General features: G+C 37.1%; 1 protein-coding gene across 4 annotated transcripts in view; it reads right to left on the bottom strand.

The window, feature by feature from the left end:
* LOC137283180 (putative E3 ubiquitin-protein ligase UNKL) overlaps window positions 1-12,368 on the bottom strand; it is a 28,815-nt gene extending 16,447 nt beyond the window's left edge. For all 4 annotated transcript variants that reach the window (XR_010956850.1, XM_067814622.1, XM_067814623.1 and 1 more), the window contains exons 1-8: window positions 12,293-12,368; window positions 11,980-12,189; window positions 10,595-10,866; window positions 3,878-4,013; window positions 2,931-3,048; window positions 1,995-2,079; window positions 1,304-1,452; window positions 857-955 (exon numbers count right to left, since the gene is read on the bottom strand). Coding sequence is in view for 3 of the 4 variants with exons in the window: in XM_067814622.1 (XP_067670723.1) it covers window positions 857-955; window positions 1,304-1,452; window positions 1,995-2,079; window positions 2,931-3,048; window positions 3,878-4,013; window positions 10,595-10,866; window positions 11,980-12,189; window positions 12,293-12,348 (1,125 nt within the window). In the remaining variant the exon portion in view is untranslated. The remainder of the gene's footprint in view (window positions 1-856; window positions 956-1,303; window positions 1,453-1,994; window positions 2,080-2,930; window positions 3,049-3,877; window positions 4,014-10,594; window positions 10,867-11,979; window positions 12,190-12,292) is intronic.
* Between the last annotated feature and the right edge of the window lie 2,392 nt (window positions 12,369-14,760).

Here is a 14,760-nt window from a genome sequence, read left to right as displayed (position 1 = left end):
TAACAAGGCATGGAGTCACCAAATGTTTGATAAAATGAGAAGAGTATCATCAACACAGAGTGGGTGAAACAGTTTTCAAATTCTGCAAGCCAGTCAGGCTAGCTATCCTGAAAGTTACTAATCTACAAAATAATTCACTAACTTGAAATGTGAATGTAGACACAGGTTCTATCTTTAAGCTCCTAATTTGATGAACATTCTTATCTTGCATGATTCAAATCTGTGTTAAAACGTTACATGTTGGAGAGAGTGACATATAAACAAAATAACTCCATGAAAATTCACTAGCCAGTCAGGCCAGAGAGCGGAGATTTACTGGCCACACTGGAGTTTTATGAGCCATACGCTAGTGGGCCAATGTCTATTTCACACACTTGCAACACATTGCTAAAGACTTAATTGCACTTTAAATAACAGTTCAACCTATGCTTGCTTTCACACCTTCCCCTGGCTTTACAAAATGACGCTCAAGGATTCAGTGGAATCTCCATCAACAATAATTAACTACACAAGGAATTATAACCATTTTGGAAGAGCCTTACTTATTGAATAGAATATGCAGGTGCATAAAACAACCCCAAATAAACAAATTAATTTGAGTCTCTGCAGCCATGCATGATACACACACAAAACTGTTAAAATTACACAAACGTAGGAAACACTGAAAATGGTGCACAAAAGAACAGAATGCAGGGATGCAAAACAAACTAGCCATGGCAACGCTGCACCATTAGATACACCAACGAGAGCTCATCCCAACAAAAGCCACAAGTGAACCGATCACAACTTCATCAATGAACTAATTTGAACAATTTCAACAAAAACTCAGAGGGAACTTGAACATATGTATACTTACATGATTTGATGATATGCTATTAGCTCTTTCTTTTCCTATAGGGTTGGGTAATTTTCCTTGGAACGTAGATTTACCATTCTGCTCCTGGTGAAGAAGTGTCTGCACAAAGAAAGAGACTTCACACACAGGCACTCAGAAAAACACAGCATCAACACTGGTCTGATCTATAAAACAACATGTGCAGGATTTCCTCTACCCACTAACTTAATTACAGGGAAAAAATATCAATAAAAGCTGTGAACCCATAAATTTGTAAAAACATAATATGGTCACTGGCAGATCGACGAATTGTCATAGGTGCGTTGAACACCCTGTGCGTGCATATACACATGCACAAAAACTCTCCTTTGATCCACCAGTGATATAGTTAATCATTGGCAATATCCACTTAAAAATGATTTTGAATTATTTTGACTTTTAGAGTTGCCTCATAGGTCCTTCACTCACCTCTATCTTAAAGCTATTTTCTTCTGCAGTATTACTGTCACCGTTCTTGTTGCTATTGCTTGGAGGCGTGTCCGGTAACACATTGGATAAGAACGCAGCTAAAGAATTTTCTGAGGCTGGAGTCATATCACGATCTGTTGTCATCTCATCTGTTGCATGGAAAACAGTCTCATCAACACATTACAAGACATGAGCAATAAAGTCAGGGTCACAACAATTCACGTTTCCAATAGATAAAAAACAAAGTGAGCGACTGATTGCAACATCGAGTGGTGTTTAATTTGTCTTTGCTTGGCGCCGCCCGCAGCAATGTTCCAGCTATATGGCGGCAGTCTGTACCAGACCAGAAAATGTAGTGATGAAAAGCATGAACATCTATCAACCCAACTGGACTACGATATGTGTAAACCAAGTGAGCGCCCACTGCCCATCGCCCACTCCCATTTGTTGCCTCTTGCGGCAAGCATGGGCTGCTAACGACCAATTCTATATGGGATCTTCACTGGTATGTTCCAAATAAAGTCTGGATCAAACAGTACCTCACCGTCAACAACAACCGCCTTCAGAGTTTGATCACATGAAATATTGCAGGTCAAAGTTATTAAGGCAAATATGCTCGCAAATTGCTGCTGATACACTATGCAGTGGAGAAAGCTTGCAAGATGACATTATATAGTAAACTACAGCTTACTTTCAACATGAGCAAATGCACAGAAAGGTCCTCTTGGGCAATAACCAGTTTGGACCATGTCATTGCATTTGGTGGACTTGTAAATCTGAAAACACAAAGATCATTTAGCATCACAGATAAGGAGCACCGAGTTAAAATCCTTTATCTTATGAAAACCTTAAGCCCATGGATGTACAGAAGTCTCACAAATAAAGATGACAAGCTGGAGATATAATTCATGAAAAGTTTGAAACAGTTCACAGAGGTGTAACAGGCAGTTCCACACAGCTCACAGCACATAATGATAATACACACCCTCACATAAAGTACACAGCTTCAGTGTTCTACTAGTATCTTTTCTGTATCTCATTCTTGCTTCTCACACTAATTAGTAATGAAGTAGCCTGAAGATATAAAATCATTCTTTGAAATCCATTTGAATTCACAACATCATTTCAAAACGCAAGAAGTAACCACTTTGTCGGGGCTTTGAGTATATGACTCAGGGATATTTAGAAACGTTCATTTATTGTTATAATCATTATTATTACTACCTTGTCAAGTGTTTGTCAATATCTGACTTCCTAACCATCAAGATTATTCACAAATACAAAGACCATTCATCTTTACGTAATAACAGATAAAAAACTCTCTTATTACTCACTAAAAGATCCAGATAGCTGATTGGCTAGGTGCTGTTTTGAAAAAGCCATAATGACTAGTAAGTCAGCCATGGTTGAAGTCAGAACAATGCCCATGACACTACACTATCAGAACCATCTATCAAAGCATGTTTAGCAATGTATTATCTTGCAACTAGCTGTTTCAATCTAGCAATGACTTCTGGGTCATGATGACAAACAACCAGATGGGTGACATGGTGTAACCTCTCAGTCTTTATTTATTGTCTCATCCTACTCATTTTAAGAGTTCGGGACTAACTGACAAAGAGGTTACCTCAGGATGAAACTGTTGTTCTGTTCTGGTGTGGCAGTATGCACACCCATCTCCACTCTCGCACAACGCTGGGTCCCCCCACTCATCTCCATGCTTCACATTAGGACATGGTGTTGATCTGCAATGTGAAGGATTAATACCAGGGATGAAATGAGTGTTGTTTTATGCAATAGGAATTAGCCACAAATAACATTCCCATTTATAGTCTGCATACTAATTTTAATGTTTACTTCATGAACTTATTGTTCATTGCAGTATGCAAAGCAGTAAGGTAAATGAATCAGATAACGCAACAATCAAGAGATTTGCAAAACAGACATAATCTCTCATATCAATATTTCTAAGGAACAGACAGAAGAGTACTGAAGTAAAGTTACCCAGTCAGAAAGAACAACCAATCACAGTGGTCCAATCTGGGGCAGAGTACACCGACTCATAACATTCATAACAACACTTCTGTTAACTGTCAGGATGTTATATATGTCATAACATTCTCATGAATGTAGAACATGATCCCTAGTTTGCGGAGTCCTTCTCAAGGACACTGTAGTAGGTGACAGACACAACTCAAAACATATCACTGCCCGGCATGTATCCAGTTTGAAACCATTGAGTGCAACTCGCTAAAAGTTGACAGTAAGCCAAGATTTGGTGCTTGTGTCAACTACAATACCCTGACATAAAAAATTAAAAACAAGCACATATATCATTTTGGCCATAAGAGATGTCATCTGAACATAATACACCTGAAACAGCAGGAACATTTACTAATTTAGACATGGAACGTAAACAGTTGCAAAAACTGAAACCCCTTCGCCACAACTAATACCATCACAACCAATTCTTGAAAGCTCAATAAATGTTCATATATGTATCAATATTAAAGTGTTCATAGGTAAAACTCTATTAAACCTAAAGTAGTTATGTACACGTGAGTTCACACTTACCTGTATTTCACGGACTTGGGACTTCGTCTTCGATCTCTAGAGTTATGAAACTGTGGACATGCATAGCCTTGTCTACATAATCGAGGAGGTCGTTTACACTGTTCTGTTTTGTAATTTGATAAAACATAATTTGTATCTGCAAGAAAAAACAAAACAAAACACAATGATAAAGGGTACAAATGCAGTGACCATGATTGCAAAATTGGCTAAAGATCACTCTTTCATGCTGCTTGTATGATTTATAGTAATAACTTGAATATTTATAAGTGTTTGCCATTAATATGGCCATGTCCCCTGCTGCAAAAGAAGAATGGAATATTAATAATATATTCACTACTTTTTAAATTTGGTCACATACAAGATGCCTGAAATGACTGGTGTCTGTGTAATCCCCCAATGTAGGTTGTCCACAAATTTGAAGACATTGGGTACAACAGTCCTTGAAATCTTACAGTAACAAGAGTTTGAAAAGTGGTCAAAGTGTTGTGGTCACCTTGATAATAAAGACAGGATCACTAAAATCAACTATAATTTGGGTAATCCCCTAGAGTAGATTGTCACCAAATTTGAAGACATCGGGTGCAACAGTTCATTAGATATTGTGTTAACAAGAATTAAGAGAGATAGATGGATGTACCAATGCTGCTGAATACACAGTCCCCTTAGTTCCAGCCTGTGATGGGGGACAACAAAGATTCACACCATTGCACATGTTCAGAGATGGAAATAATTCTTGCATTGCTTATGTGCCCCGGTACAGTGGCACTTGTAAAATCACTTGCCCTAATAATGTTTCCACTATACTAGCTAATTTTCTTGTTCAATATTCAGTAAACAACATAATTAACACTGGAACGTCCAGTGGACTCTAGTACAGCATGATATACAAATTAGCTTGCCTGACAGAAATAAAACACTGGACTGGGATGTCGGGCAATGGGTTGTTTCCACACCTTATGTTAAGGAGAAAGCTTCTGTTCTTAAGTTACTTGTCAAAATCCATAACAAGTGTCATTCAAATAACCTGAAATTCACTATCAATATATATCAGGCTACATCAGCAAGGACAAGCATATCTATAGTTAGCTCTTACTAGTGGTGGTAATCAACCTCTAAAACCAAAATCGATTAGCAATGTCTTCTGTTGATCAATTATCGATAAATGATCGACTACAAGTATGGATTTATGAACACAAGAACAGCTTAAAAGATGGCCGCACACAATCGCTTATGACAAAGATACGTCATATGACATGAGATCGCAACCGATTCTTCTTTAGAAATGAATTTAACAAAAGGATACTAAAAATCATGGAGCTTTTGACAACTAATATGAATTTGGATCACTATTTTTACAGTCAAATGATACGTACATATTTGTATGTGCAAAAATTGAGCAATGTTGAACTCAAGATGTGCGGGTCGAATTCGATGCAGAAATAAGGAATGAACGAGTGAGTATGGTTTTATGTCACTTTTAACAACACCCCTGCAATATCACGGCAGGGGACACCAGAAATGGGTTCAGTCTACGGAACAATTTGTTGACAAACCAAAACTGACTTCAAGAAGATATGTGGGTTGGTTGGAACAGTTTTGCAATGTACCATGACCATGCAGAGTTCACACACAAGTGGAGTGACAATGTAGTCTAGTGGTTAAATCATTTGTCTAAGATCTTTGATCGATTCCTCACATGGATACAACATGTGAAGCCCATTTCTGGTGTCCCCCACCATGGTCTTGCCGTAATATTCCTAAAAGTGGCATAAAACTCACTCCCTCACTCACACACAATTGATAACCTTCAGTCATAAACCCATGTCTGGGTTAACCATATGTTCTTGCAGGGACAGAAATTATAACAATCCTGGAAACAGTTTTGTTATTGATAAAATTATGTTTAAGGCAAGTAGAACTTGTTGGTGAGGTAATGAACATCAAAATATAACAACCACTGTGTAAACTTTTGAATTTCAACAAGTACTTTTGTATGGAAAATGTATACTGGCTGTACTTGATATATTGGCATCATATGATAACAGGCGCCATTTCAAGAACTTTTTTGTCACATAGTCATTGTCAGTTCAGCAAATGTGCACAGAAAATAGATAATCAACATTATCAACAATGTTTAGACATAAACATACATATCAGTAATATTATAAATGAAAACTTAAATGATTGTCTTAAGAAACATAATTGTTGTGAATAGTTACTGTTTACAATGCTTAAAGGACTTTTGATATCAGGTATCTGAAATTCAACAAACTTGATACGAAACATGACTTTTCATTTTCCCAAGATGCAGCAGTCAAAGTGATAACTACTCAAAAAAATGCATATAGACTATATGACAGAGGAGCTAATAAAGGCAGGTTTACTTTCTGTTCTTCCTTCAGACCTGCTGCATCATTAACGGATCAACACTTCCTACCAATTTAGGAAGCAAACCCAGTATTATGTGTTAGCCACTCAACCACCCTTTGCTCTTAAAGAATAAAGAAATACATAAACATTCTCAGATTCCTTCATCTCCATGGCAACAGTGAACCAAATTTAATACTTTCAGATATCAATCTCACTTAAGAAATTTGAAACTTGTGATAAAAAGTACGGATGTACAAGACCAGAATAACCAGTAGTTTCACATTACGTGAAGTAAGAAGAGTCAGTTCTTGTTAACTACCAGTAATCACTACATATGCCATTAATCCAAAGCTTATCTTATGACTGTGTGTATCTGAGGTTGTGATGACACAACATGACCTGACCTTCCACAAACATTTCTTCACAAAGGTCATCATTATCATCTACTCAATGTTAAAACTGCAGCTTCACATGCAGACAGATTTACTGAAGCTCTTCAGCTTGCAAACAAACCGGTATGCCGGTTTGCACAAGCAAATGTTCGAGTCAAATGTGCAGACACAGAATGAATCACTAGTTGATGACTGGTCACCATGGCCATGAATAAGCTGTGCATTATGCACTTTGTGATGTCGCTTCCTTTTCCTATCATTTCCCTTAGGTATTGTTAGACAAAACTAGTAAATAATGTATTCATAACACATGAATAATTCTGCATTCAACCAAAAAGTTTACCTTCTTTCAATTATCATTAACTGCATTAAAAAAAGATAGGTTATGAAATACGAAAAATGGTTCACATAGGTATTTACAGCTTGATAAATACCAGATCAAACTGTCTAGAGGATTCTGCATGTGGACAGTAATGTTCTGAGAATTCCACTTGTTTAGGACATTTCATACATACCAACAAAATAGAATTGTTGATGCAAATCTTGTGCATTAAATTACAGGACCTATATTCAATGACAAAATTTTCATGGCTAATAGAGTAATACCAAAACATGCTTTACACAATAAACGATTTTTAGATACTCCTATTGAACCCCCATGTTTGAACAGATTCATTTCTTAAATCTTAAATCTTAAATACAATATTAACAAAGATCATAAATAAACTATCTCAGTATACACCAGTGATGCAATACATGACAACAGATTAAACAATCTCATTGATTGGTCCTAAATCAGTATAAAAATACTGAACAGTCATCAGAAACAGAGCATCAACAATTCCATGTTGATTAAATTACACAAGAACATGTTAAATTAATGCCTGATGATGGTCCTAGAACAAGCCCCGAAATGTCATGAGAAGTAAATTCAAGAAGTTATCCACAAGATTTGTCCTGTATGACTACTATAACTTTTAAATGCCTTTGAAGAATCATATATGATGTTGGTCTGTAAATAACTGAATCTGGACTAGACAATCCAGTGATCAACAGCATGATCATCAATCTGCGGACGATGAAGTGTCAACCAAGCCAGTGAGCCTGACCACCCGATACCGTTAGTCGCTTCTTGTCTGGGATTTACAAAACATTTATTATTTATTCGACAACACTGTTATGTCATTGTCAAAATGTAATCTTTTTCAAGGAGAAATATAAAGAAGAAAATTCATTTTCAAATATGCCAGACATAAAGACCAGCATCCTTTGAAATTACCAGATATTGTAATGCTCAGACATGAGAATGAAAAATTGTAAAAAAATCCCTGAAAAGACAATTGTCATTGTCACCTAACATAATGGTAGCCATTTAGAGGATGCAAACGTATGTCAATTCACTCTTTATATATTACCACTAGAATAGGTTACTGATTGTGCTGTATACTACGAACTGGGGTTCAGAAACTTTTCACATCACGTAGCTTTTGCTGGTTCGCTCTCCGCGTTAGAAATACAGGTAGCAAATACTTATTTCACGAATGGCGCTTCCCTTTAGACATTACACCCCCTCACCCCAACCCCTCAAATTCTTATTGCAAATTTACATCAATCTCAGAAATGGTCAAAATGAAAAAAAAACATGAAATGGAAAATTCTCATGTGTGAATGTGATATCAGTAAAAGTTTCATACATACCAGATAACAGAAACACAGGTTTTACAACAAACACAGGTTGCTGAAGACCAGTGCTAACCAGGATAATCATATTTAACATGATTAAGTGATGACTTAATGACATGCCTAATATGATGGTTACATTACCTGTATCCTGTACTGAAATTACCTACTCTTGTTGGGATTGGGAAGGGCAGGAGCCATGGGCCATTTTGCACATTAGAATAAACAATCGCCCATTAAAATTTTGAAGTTTACTATTGATACAAGGGTAGTGACCCATTCTAAATTCAGGAAATGGCTAATAATCCTGAAAATGGCCTATTGTCAAAGTTCACTATCTCAGTCCCTGACTTGCATAAACAGGTCAAAGAACAATAAAACAATACTTTTTCAGATAAATACTTCTGTAAATGATTCTAAGATCATACACCATTACTGTGGTGCTATGCTATGTTTTCTAAATTATTTCCTACAGTATCATGCATAGTTTTTCTCTGTACATATGGTGATAGTGCCCTCAACTGGAGCACTGCTGGCTTATGACAAACACGGGAAAGAGAACACCAAAGACAAAACTTGTAATCTCGAGAAGCTTCATAATTTAGTTTAATATGAACATCTTACTTATCTATAAGGTGATTTTCTTTCTAGAAGGGTAGATGTTCCCTCATTGTTTTTTCAATGGCAATGTTAATTGGCGACCAACAGCCACTGATGTTGTTTGACACAGTAAATGTCACATTTCATTCAAAGTAAATGTTCCATAACTGTTTTGTTATACATGTATATGCTTACACGTTATACAAATTAACTGTTCATACTACACACATTCTGCAAACAAGACTTTAAATGAGCCTCATCTAGCCAGCTAACATGGTGCAAAATAATCTCTATCATGGATTGAAGTACAAGCAGGATCATCTGACAAACTCTTAAAAGGTGAGTGAATTGAGTTTTACGCTGCAATCAGCCATGTTCCAGCTATATGGTGGTGGTCTGTAAATAATCGAGTCAGGACCTGACAATCCAGTGATTAACAGCATGAACATTGATCTGTGCACCTTATCCTATTAGTTGTCTCTTATGACAGGCATAGTCGCATTTTCTGGTACACTCTTTATGACACAATATTGCATAGCAGTTAGTTTTACATACATATATTGCATTCAAAGGCACAATTCCACATATTTTCAACAATATTATGGTCTGTATTGTGTATACTGGAGCATATACACTCACTTTCACATTCTGTTGATACAACAAAAGATTTATTAATTCTTATGATGTGCCTGAAGTCAACACTGAGACCAACAACTTGCAAAAAGAAAACACTTGCCAGATATGCAAAGTAAACAATTGCTCACAGTGCTGTCTGTATTTCTCGAAGCGGTTTCAATCAAAAGTTGTGCATGCATTTTTGTCTAGGACAGAGTTCTGTCTCCAAAGGAAATATAGGCTATTTGTAAAGAGCATTCCAAGGGAAATAACTCCATGGGTGTCACAATATCTGGTCGGTAGAGGACGAAAGAGTTGATTTAATGCAATGCTGCATAACTTCAATTGAATTTTATAATGTAACTGTAATCTAAATGTGTAAATTCTTTCTGAATAAATCATATGGTGTTTCCATAAATATGTATGTTTATATTGTTTTTATAAGATAAACTATAAAGTTGCAAAAATGTTACCAATAGTGAAATTACATTTTCAAAATAACTTAATACTTAATAACTGACAAAATGTCCAATTCAGTTGCCTACGTGACCTAACACACAATATCTTACCAGTCAGATTCAGAGTGAAATCAAATTCCTGTCAGTGTCAAAGGCTGTCAAATTAACAAGCTCATAGGTAGACAAAACCAAGCCCAGTAAACAGAATCAAGGATAACTGGCAATAAAATCATGGGAAATTGACTGTCTTCTGTGAACATCCTTCAGAACTATAGAAACAGATTTTTTTCATGGACACCAATTTGGTGCCACATCATGTCAAGACACAATATGGTGCCATTTGATCGAGTCCTATAAAACACTAAGAACAATATGACATAAAAACATTTTGCACAACAAATACAGAAACCTTTTACGTGTGTGCTTTGTTCACGGTTGTGGTGTAGACAGGGCAGATAATATTAGCCAAATAACAATGATGTTGACGGTTGTGCACGAAAGGATACTTTATGCGCAGCACTTTATGGTACCCATACAAATCAAAGGTATATCAAGGCACTGCAACACTCTAAATGTTTACTGTAACTATGAACAAAGCTTACCATTCCATTTTGGATCTTCAGCTAATATTTTTTCCTTTTCTAGACTGCTAGGCGATGTTGAAACTTTATCCAGGACATCCATGGTTTGCAGCTCATGAATATCATAAACTGGTGGCCGAACGTCCATAGTTCCATGGGCAAATGCACAGTGTGGGCCATTTTTGGTACAATGTCCTCGAGGATCTGTCTCATAAACACAAGTCCCTGTCTTATAATATCTTAAGTGATATCTTCTCTCTGTATCCCCAGCGGTCCGGTGTAGGAAGGGGCAACTGAAAACAAATATGTTTCATACTTACAGTACGAGGTTAAAACCAACAGAAAAGAAAGAACAGTCTGCAACTGCACAATCATGGTAATTATCTCCCAAAAACCTTCATCACCCTCTTCATGAGGAGAAACAAAAAACAATTCATCTATCATATCTGCTTTGCCAAAGATAAATTTCTTACTCAGAAAAATACAAATTTACTTTGACATTGCTAATCATTACTAATCATTACTAATCATAATATAAACCATATCTGTCATAAGTGTTGTGCAACTGCAATACTTCCAAAGAGATAACATCTGCTTGAAAAACCATCATCTATATATGGAAAAATATTTAAACATTAAAATTAAATTTTCCGGTCATTTTTTCAGTTCGAGGAAGGTAAGGCACCGTTCTATAATGCCACTGCTTTATCCACTGGAAAACAGTAAACAAAGGTCAAGGCCACTCTATGACCCATATTCAGGCACACTCACAGCTGATTTCCGTTTTTCCTCTCATTATCTTCTAAATCCCGCTGACAAACACGCTTTACTTAATCCGCAGATGTAGAGTAATGCTAGACTGGTTATCGTAATACCAAACATACACTGTGCAAAGGACAACGTAGGGAAATCGACTTCATAAATGATTTTGTTTTGACAGTCTTCCGCGAAATATGGGAAGTGAACACAATGGACAAACGTGCTGACATCGCAATGTGCCGATAGATTCAAGTCCTTCGAGGAGATGACAGTTGACAGAATAATAAAATATCGAATGATCGCATGTTTTGATGAATTTTTACACGTTTTAAGATCCCCTGTACCCCTCATATCACAGAAAACTACGAGCGAAAAATTCCTATTACGACACTTTGTTGTAGTGAACCTCATCAAAATGGCCGCCATTTTTGTTTACAACATGTCAAATTTCTCATCTTCATATCCACATACAGAATGCCGAAATGAACATGACAACTGTTTTGGAAAACGAACGAATGGATGCTTTAACTGAAAATAGATTCCATTCCGTCATTTACAGACCAGTTTGGTGTCTAACATACAACTTTCTTTCACCAAATGCCCGTATGGCGATTTCCCACCAAAATTCAAACGATATGATAACTTACTCATCTCCATCGGGACAAATGCCTGTTGTCTCATCATACTTGGTGCAGTAAATGTCCGGACTATAATTGAAGGTTCCGTCTCTTCTCCGGACGGGTCGGCGTCTCCGTTGATTAAGAAAGTGCCAATGAAAACATGTGAATGGCCGGTGTTGAGTGCACTTGTGTTGCAGGAACAGAGTACACTGTTGAGTTCTAAATTCTTTCAGATACCTGAAACGCAATTAAATGAAATATCAATACTTCGACAACACTTTTCAGACATTTCTTCGTCATTTTCATGACATGTCTCGCTTTGTATACACAAGGAACTCACATGTAATGAGGCGGTTTTTCCGTTTGAGTTGGTAGAAGCGGTGCTTCCGACGGCATTTTTGTTGTTGTCAATAGTGGATTTTACGCGCATCCATGTTGCGCATGGTAAATCACGAGCAATGATTGGCTGATAGTGGTCACATGGTCGGGACTTCCCCTTGTCAGAGCTCCTCGCACCTGTCAGTATGATGTTTACATCGTGTCTATTCAAAACATCACGTTCCTGAAAACGATTTATTGTGGTCTGACAGGCATCAAATACGTGGCCAGTGGCTTGAGTTGATATTCTGATGATTGCGAGCTTAAAGGATGGTATTACATGTTTTAGGGTAAATGTTGCCGGTCACATTAAGGAATTTCTTCTTGTATAGATCTATAAAAGACCTTTAAATTTACAGCTTTTCTGTTCACAAAAAGGAGTCAGACGAGATGTTTGATATATTTTACGTAATATTAATTTCAGTCACTGCTAGTAAATGAGGATACAAAACAAATATGCAAGGATCGGTCGGTGCATCGATATGGAATACCACAATGCGTATTTATCAGCCATTTATCAATCTGCATTTCCTTGGTTTTGTAGTTGTTGGTAAATAACAAAACAACCTTGCCACCACCAACTCTCCATCAGAATGTACACCTCTTCTTTATGTCGTTGTTCTAAAGCCTTCGCATCAAACACATATCCATACATTCTTGAACATTATGCTAGATCAGCTGATAAAGGATTTATTACACACCTGTAAGTTTCAAGAAATACCGTAAATTTGTATTAATTTAGATGTATCTATTGCGCTCACTTTTCTGTAACGGGAGGTGTTACGACAACACAAACCACCTCATACAGAGGCGGATCCAGCATTTTTTTGTTTTGTTTGTTTTGTTTTGTTTTTGTTTTTGTTTGTTTGGTTGTTTGTTTTGTGGGGGTTGGGGTGCACACTTCAATTTCACCCGACTTTCAATGGTCATTTAACATAATGTCAGGACAAAATGGGAGCTGCGCAACCCTGCACCCGCCTTCTGGATCGGCCAATGTTATGGTTGAAATATTACTGAGTTTGCACAAGCACGCACTAACGTGAGTGTGTAAGTGTGCCTGGTGGTACTAGTTCTGTAATACAAGAAGATAACATTTCCATACATGCCGTCATGCTACATTTGCATCTCAACAGCACACTTGAACTAACTTACATGTCAAGGTCACCTGTTGGTCGTTTATAAATGAGCTCGCCCACACATAGTTCAGCACGTACTGATTTATTGTTTCACGTCACACGCGGCAGTATCCAAGTTATAGTATGTGACGACGGTCTGGTAAAACTGAGGCTGGGCCAGACAATCCAGTGATTTCTTGCCTGTCGTACAAGGTAACTAACGGGATTGGGTGGACAGGCTCGCTGACTTGGCTGACCGTTAGGTAGATTGATGTTATTGTTGTTGATCTATTTATTGTTGACTATTCACAGGCATGACAGATATCCAGACTTTTGGAGAATGCGACATTAAACGACAGACAAACTAAACTTGGACTAATCTGCTCACAGTTCAGCATGTTCTCTAGAATACGCTGTGATGTTTTGTAGAAGACAGTAAGTGACTAACGCGTTTGATGCAGATAGGTAGGGCATATAGGTAATCCAGGGGTTAAAGCTCGTCAGGGTTCGATTCATAACAGTTCTTATAAGCGAGGAGCCTATTTCTTGTATCCCAATATGTGTCTTAAAACCTATTCTTACGCGGATAGAAAAGGGGAGGGGAGAGGGTGCAGAAAGTATATAAATGACCACTGAAACTAGCGAAAACGAGGCGTGCAGCCTCACTTGCAAACACGCAAAAAAACAAAAACAAAAAACAAAAAAAACAACAACAATCACACTGGAGGTGATGCAGTTTATAACCAGCTCACAGCTCCATCGAGAACTGGTACTGAAGGAAAAATAACAGTGCTAATGACTTACTATTTATTCGCTTGGCACAGATAATCCATGCTTGTCCGTAGCTGTTACAATTTTCGGATAATATGAGATGGAATTGTTAAGCATATATATGAGTATATTCATGCTAAGTATATATAGTTACAGTATGATGAAGTTGACTAATGTAATCTTGGCACTATTGATTATACAGCGTATCACATCTCCATTTCAGTCTATACATCATAACACAATGTATATATGTACAATACAGAGTGTTGGTTATCCAGATGGCAATACTCCATGCTCGTTTAAACAGACCGACATTTTCGGTTGTCATTAAAACACAATACAAAACCTGAAACAAATGTATCCAAAAAAGCCCATGCAAGGCTAGTTTTATGTTATTCGTGATACTCTGTTATTTTTACTGTACATCGTCGAAAGGTTTTGGTCTCCAAAATGTTTTCATTTTTTATTGTATAAACAATAATATTGTTAACTGAGATATTGCCGATGTAACATAAGTATTAACTCACTCGCTATTGAATATGTG

Source organism: Haliotis asinina, chromosome 5 (assembly GCF_037392515.1).
Source record: "Haliotis asinina isolate JCU_RB_2024 chromosome 5, JCU_Hal_asi_v2, whole genome shotgun sequence".
NCBI lineage: Eukaryota > Metazoa > Mollusca > Gastropoda > Lepetellida > Haliotidae > Haliotis > Haliotis asinina.
Note: the sequence above shows the minus strand (reverse complement) of the source record. Positions and strands in the feature narration are given on the sequence as shown.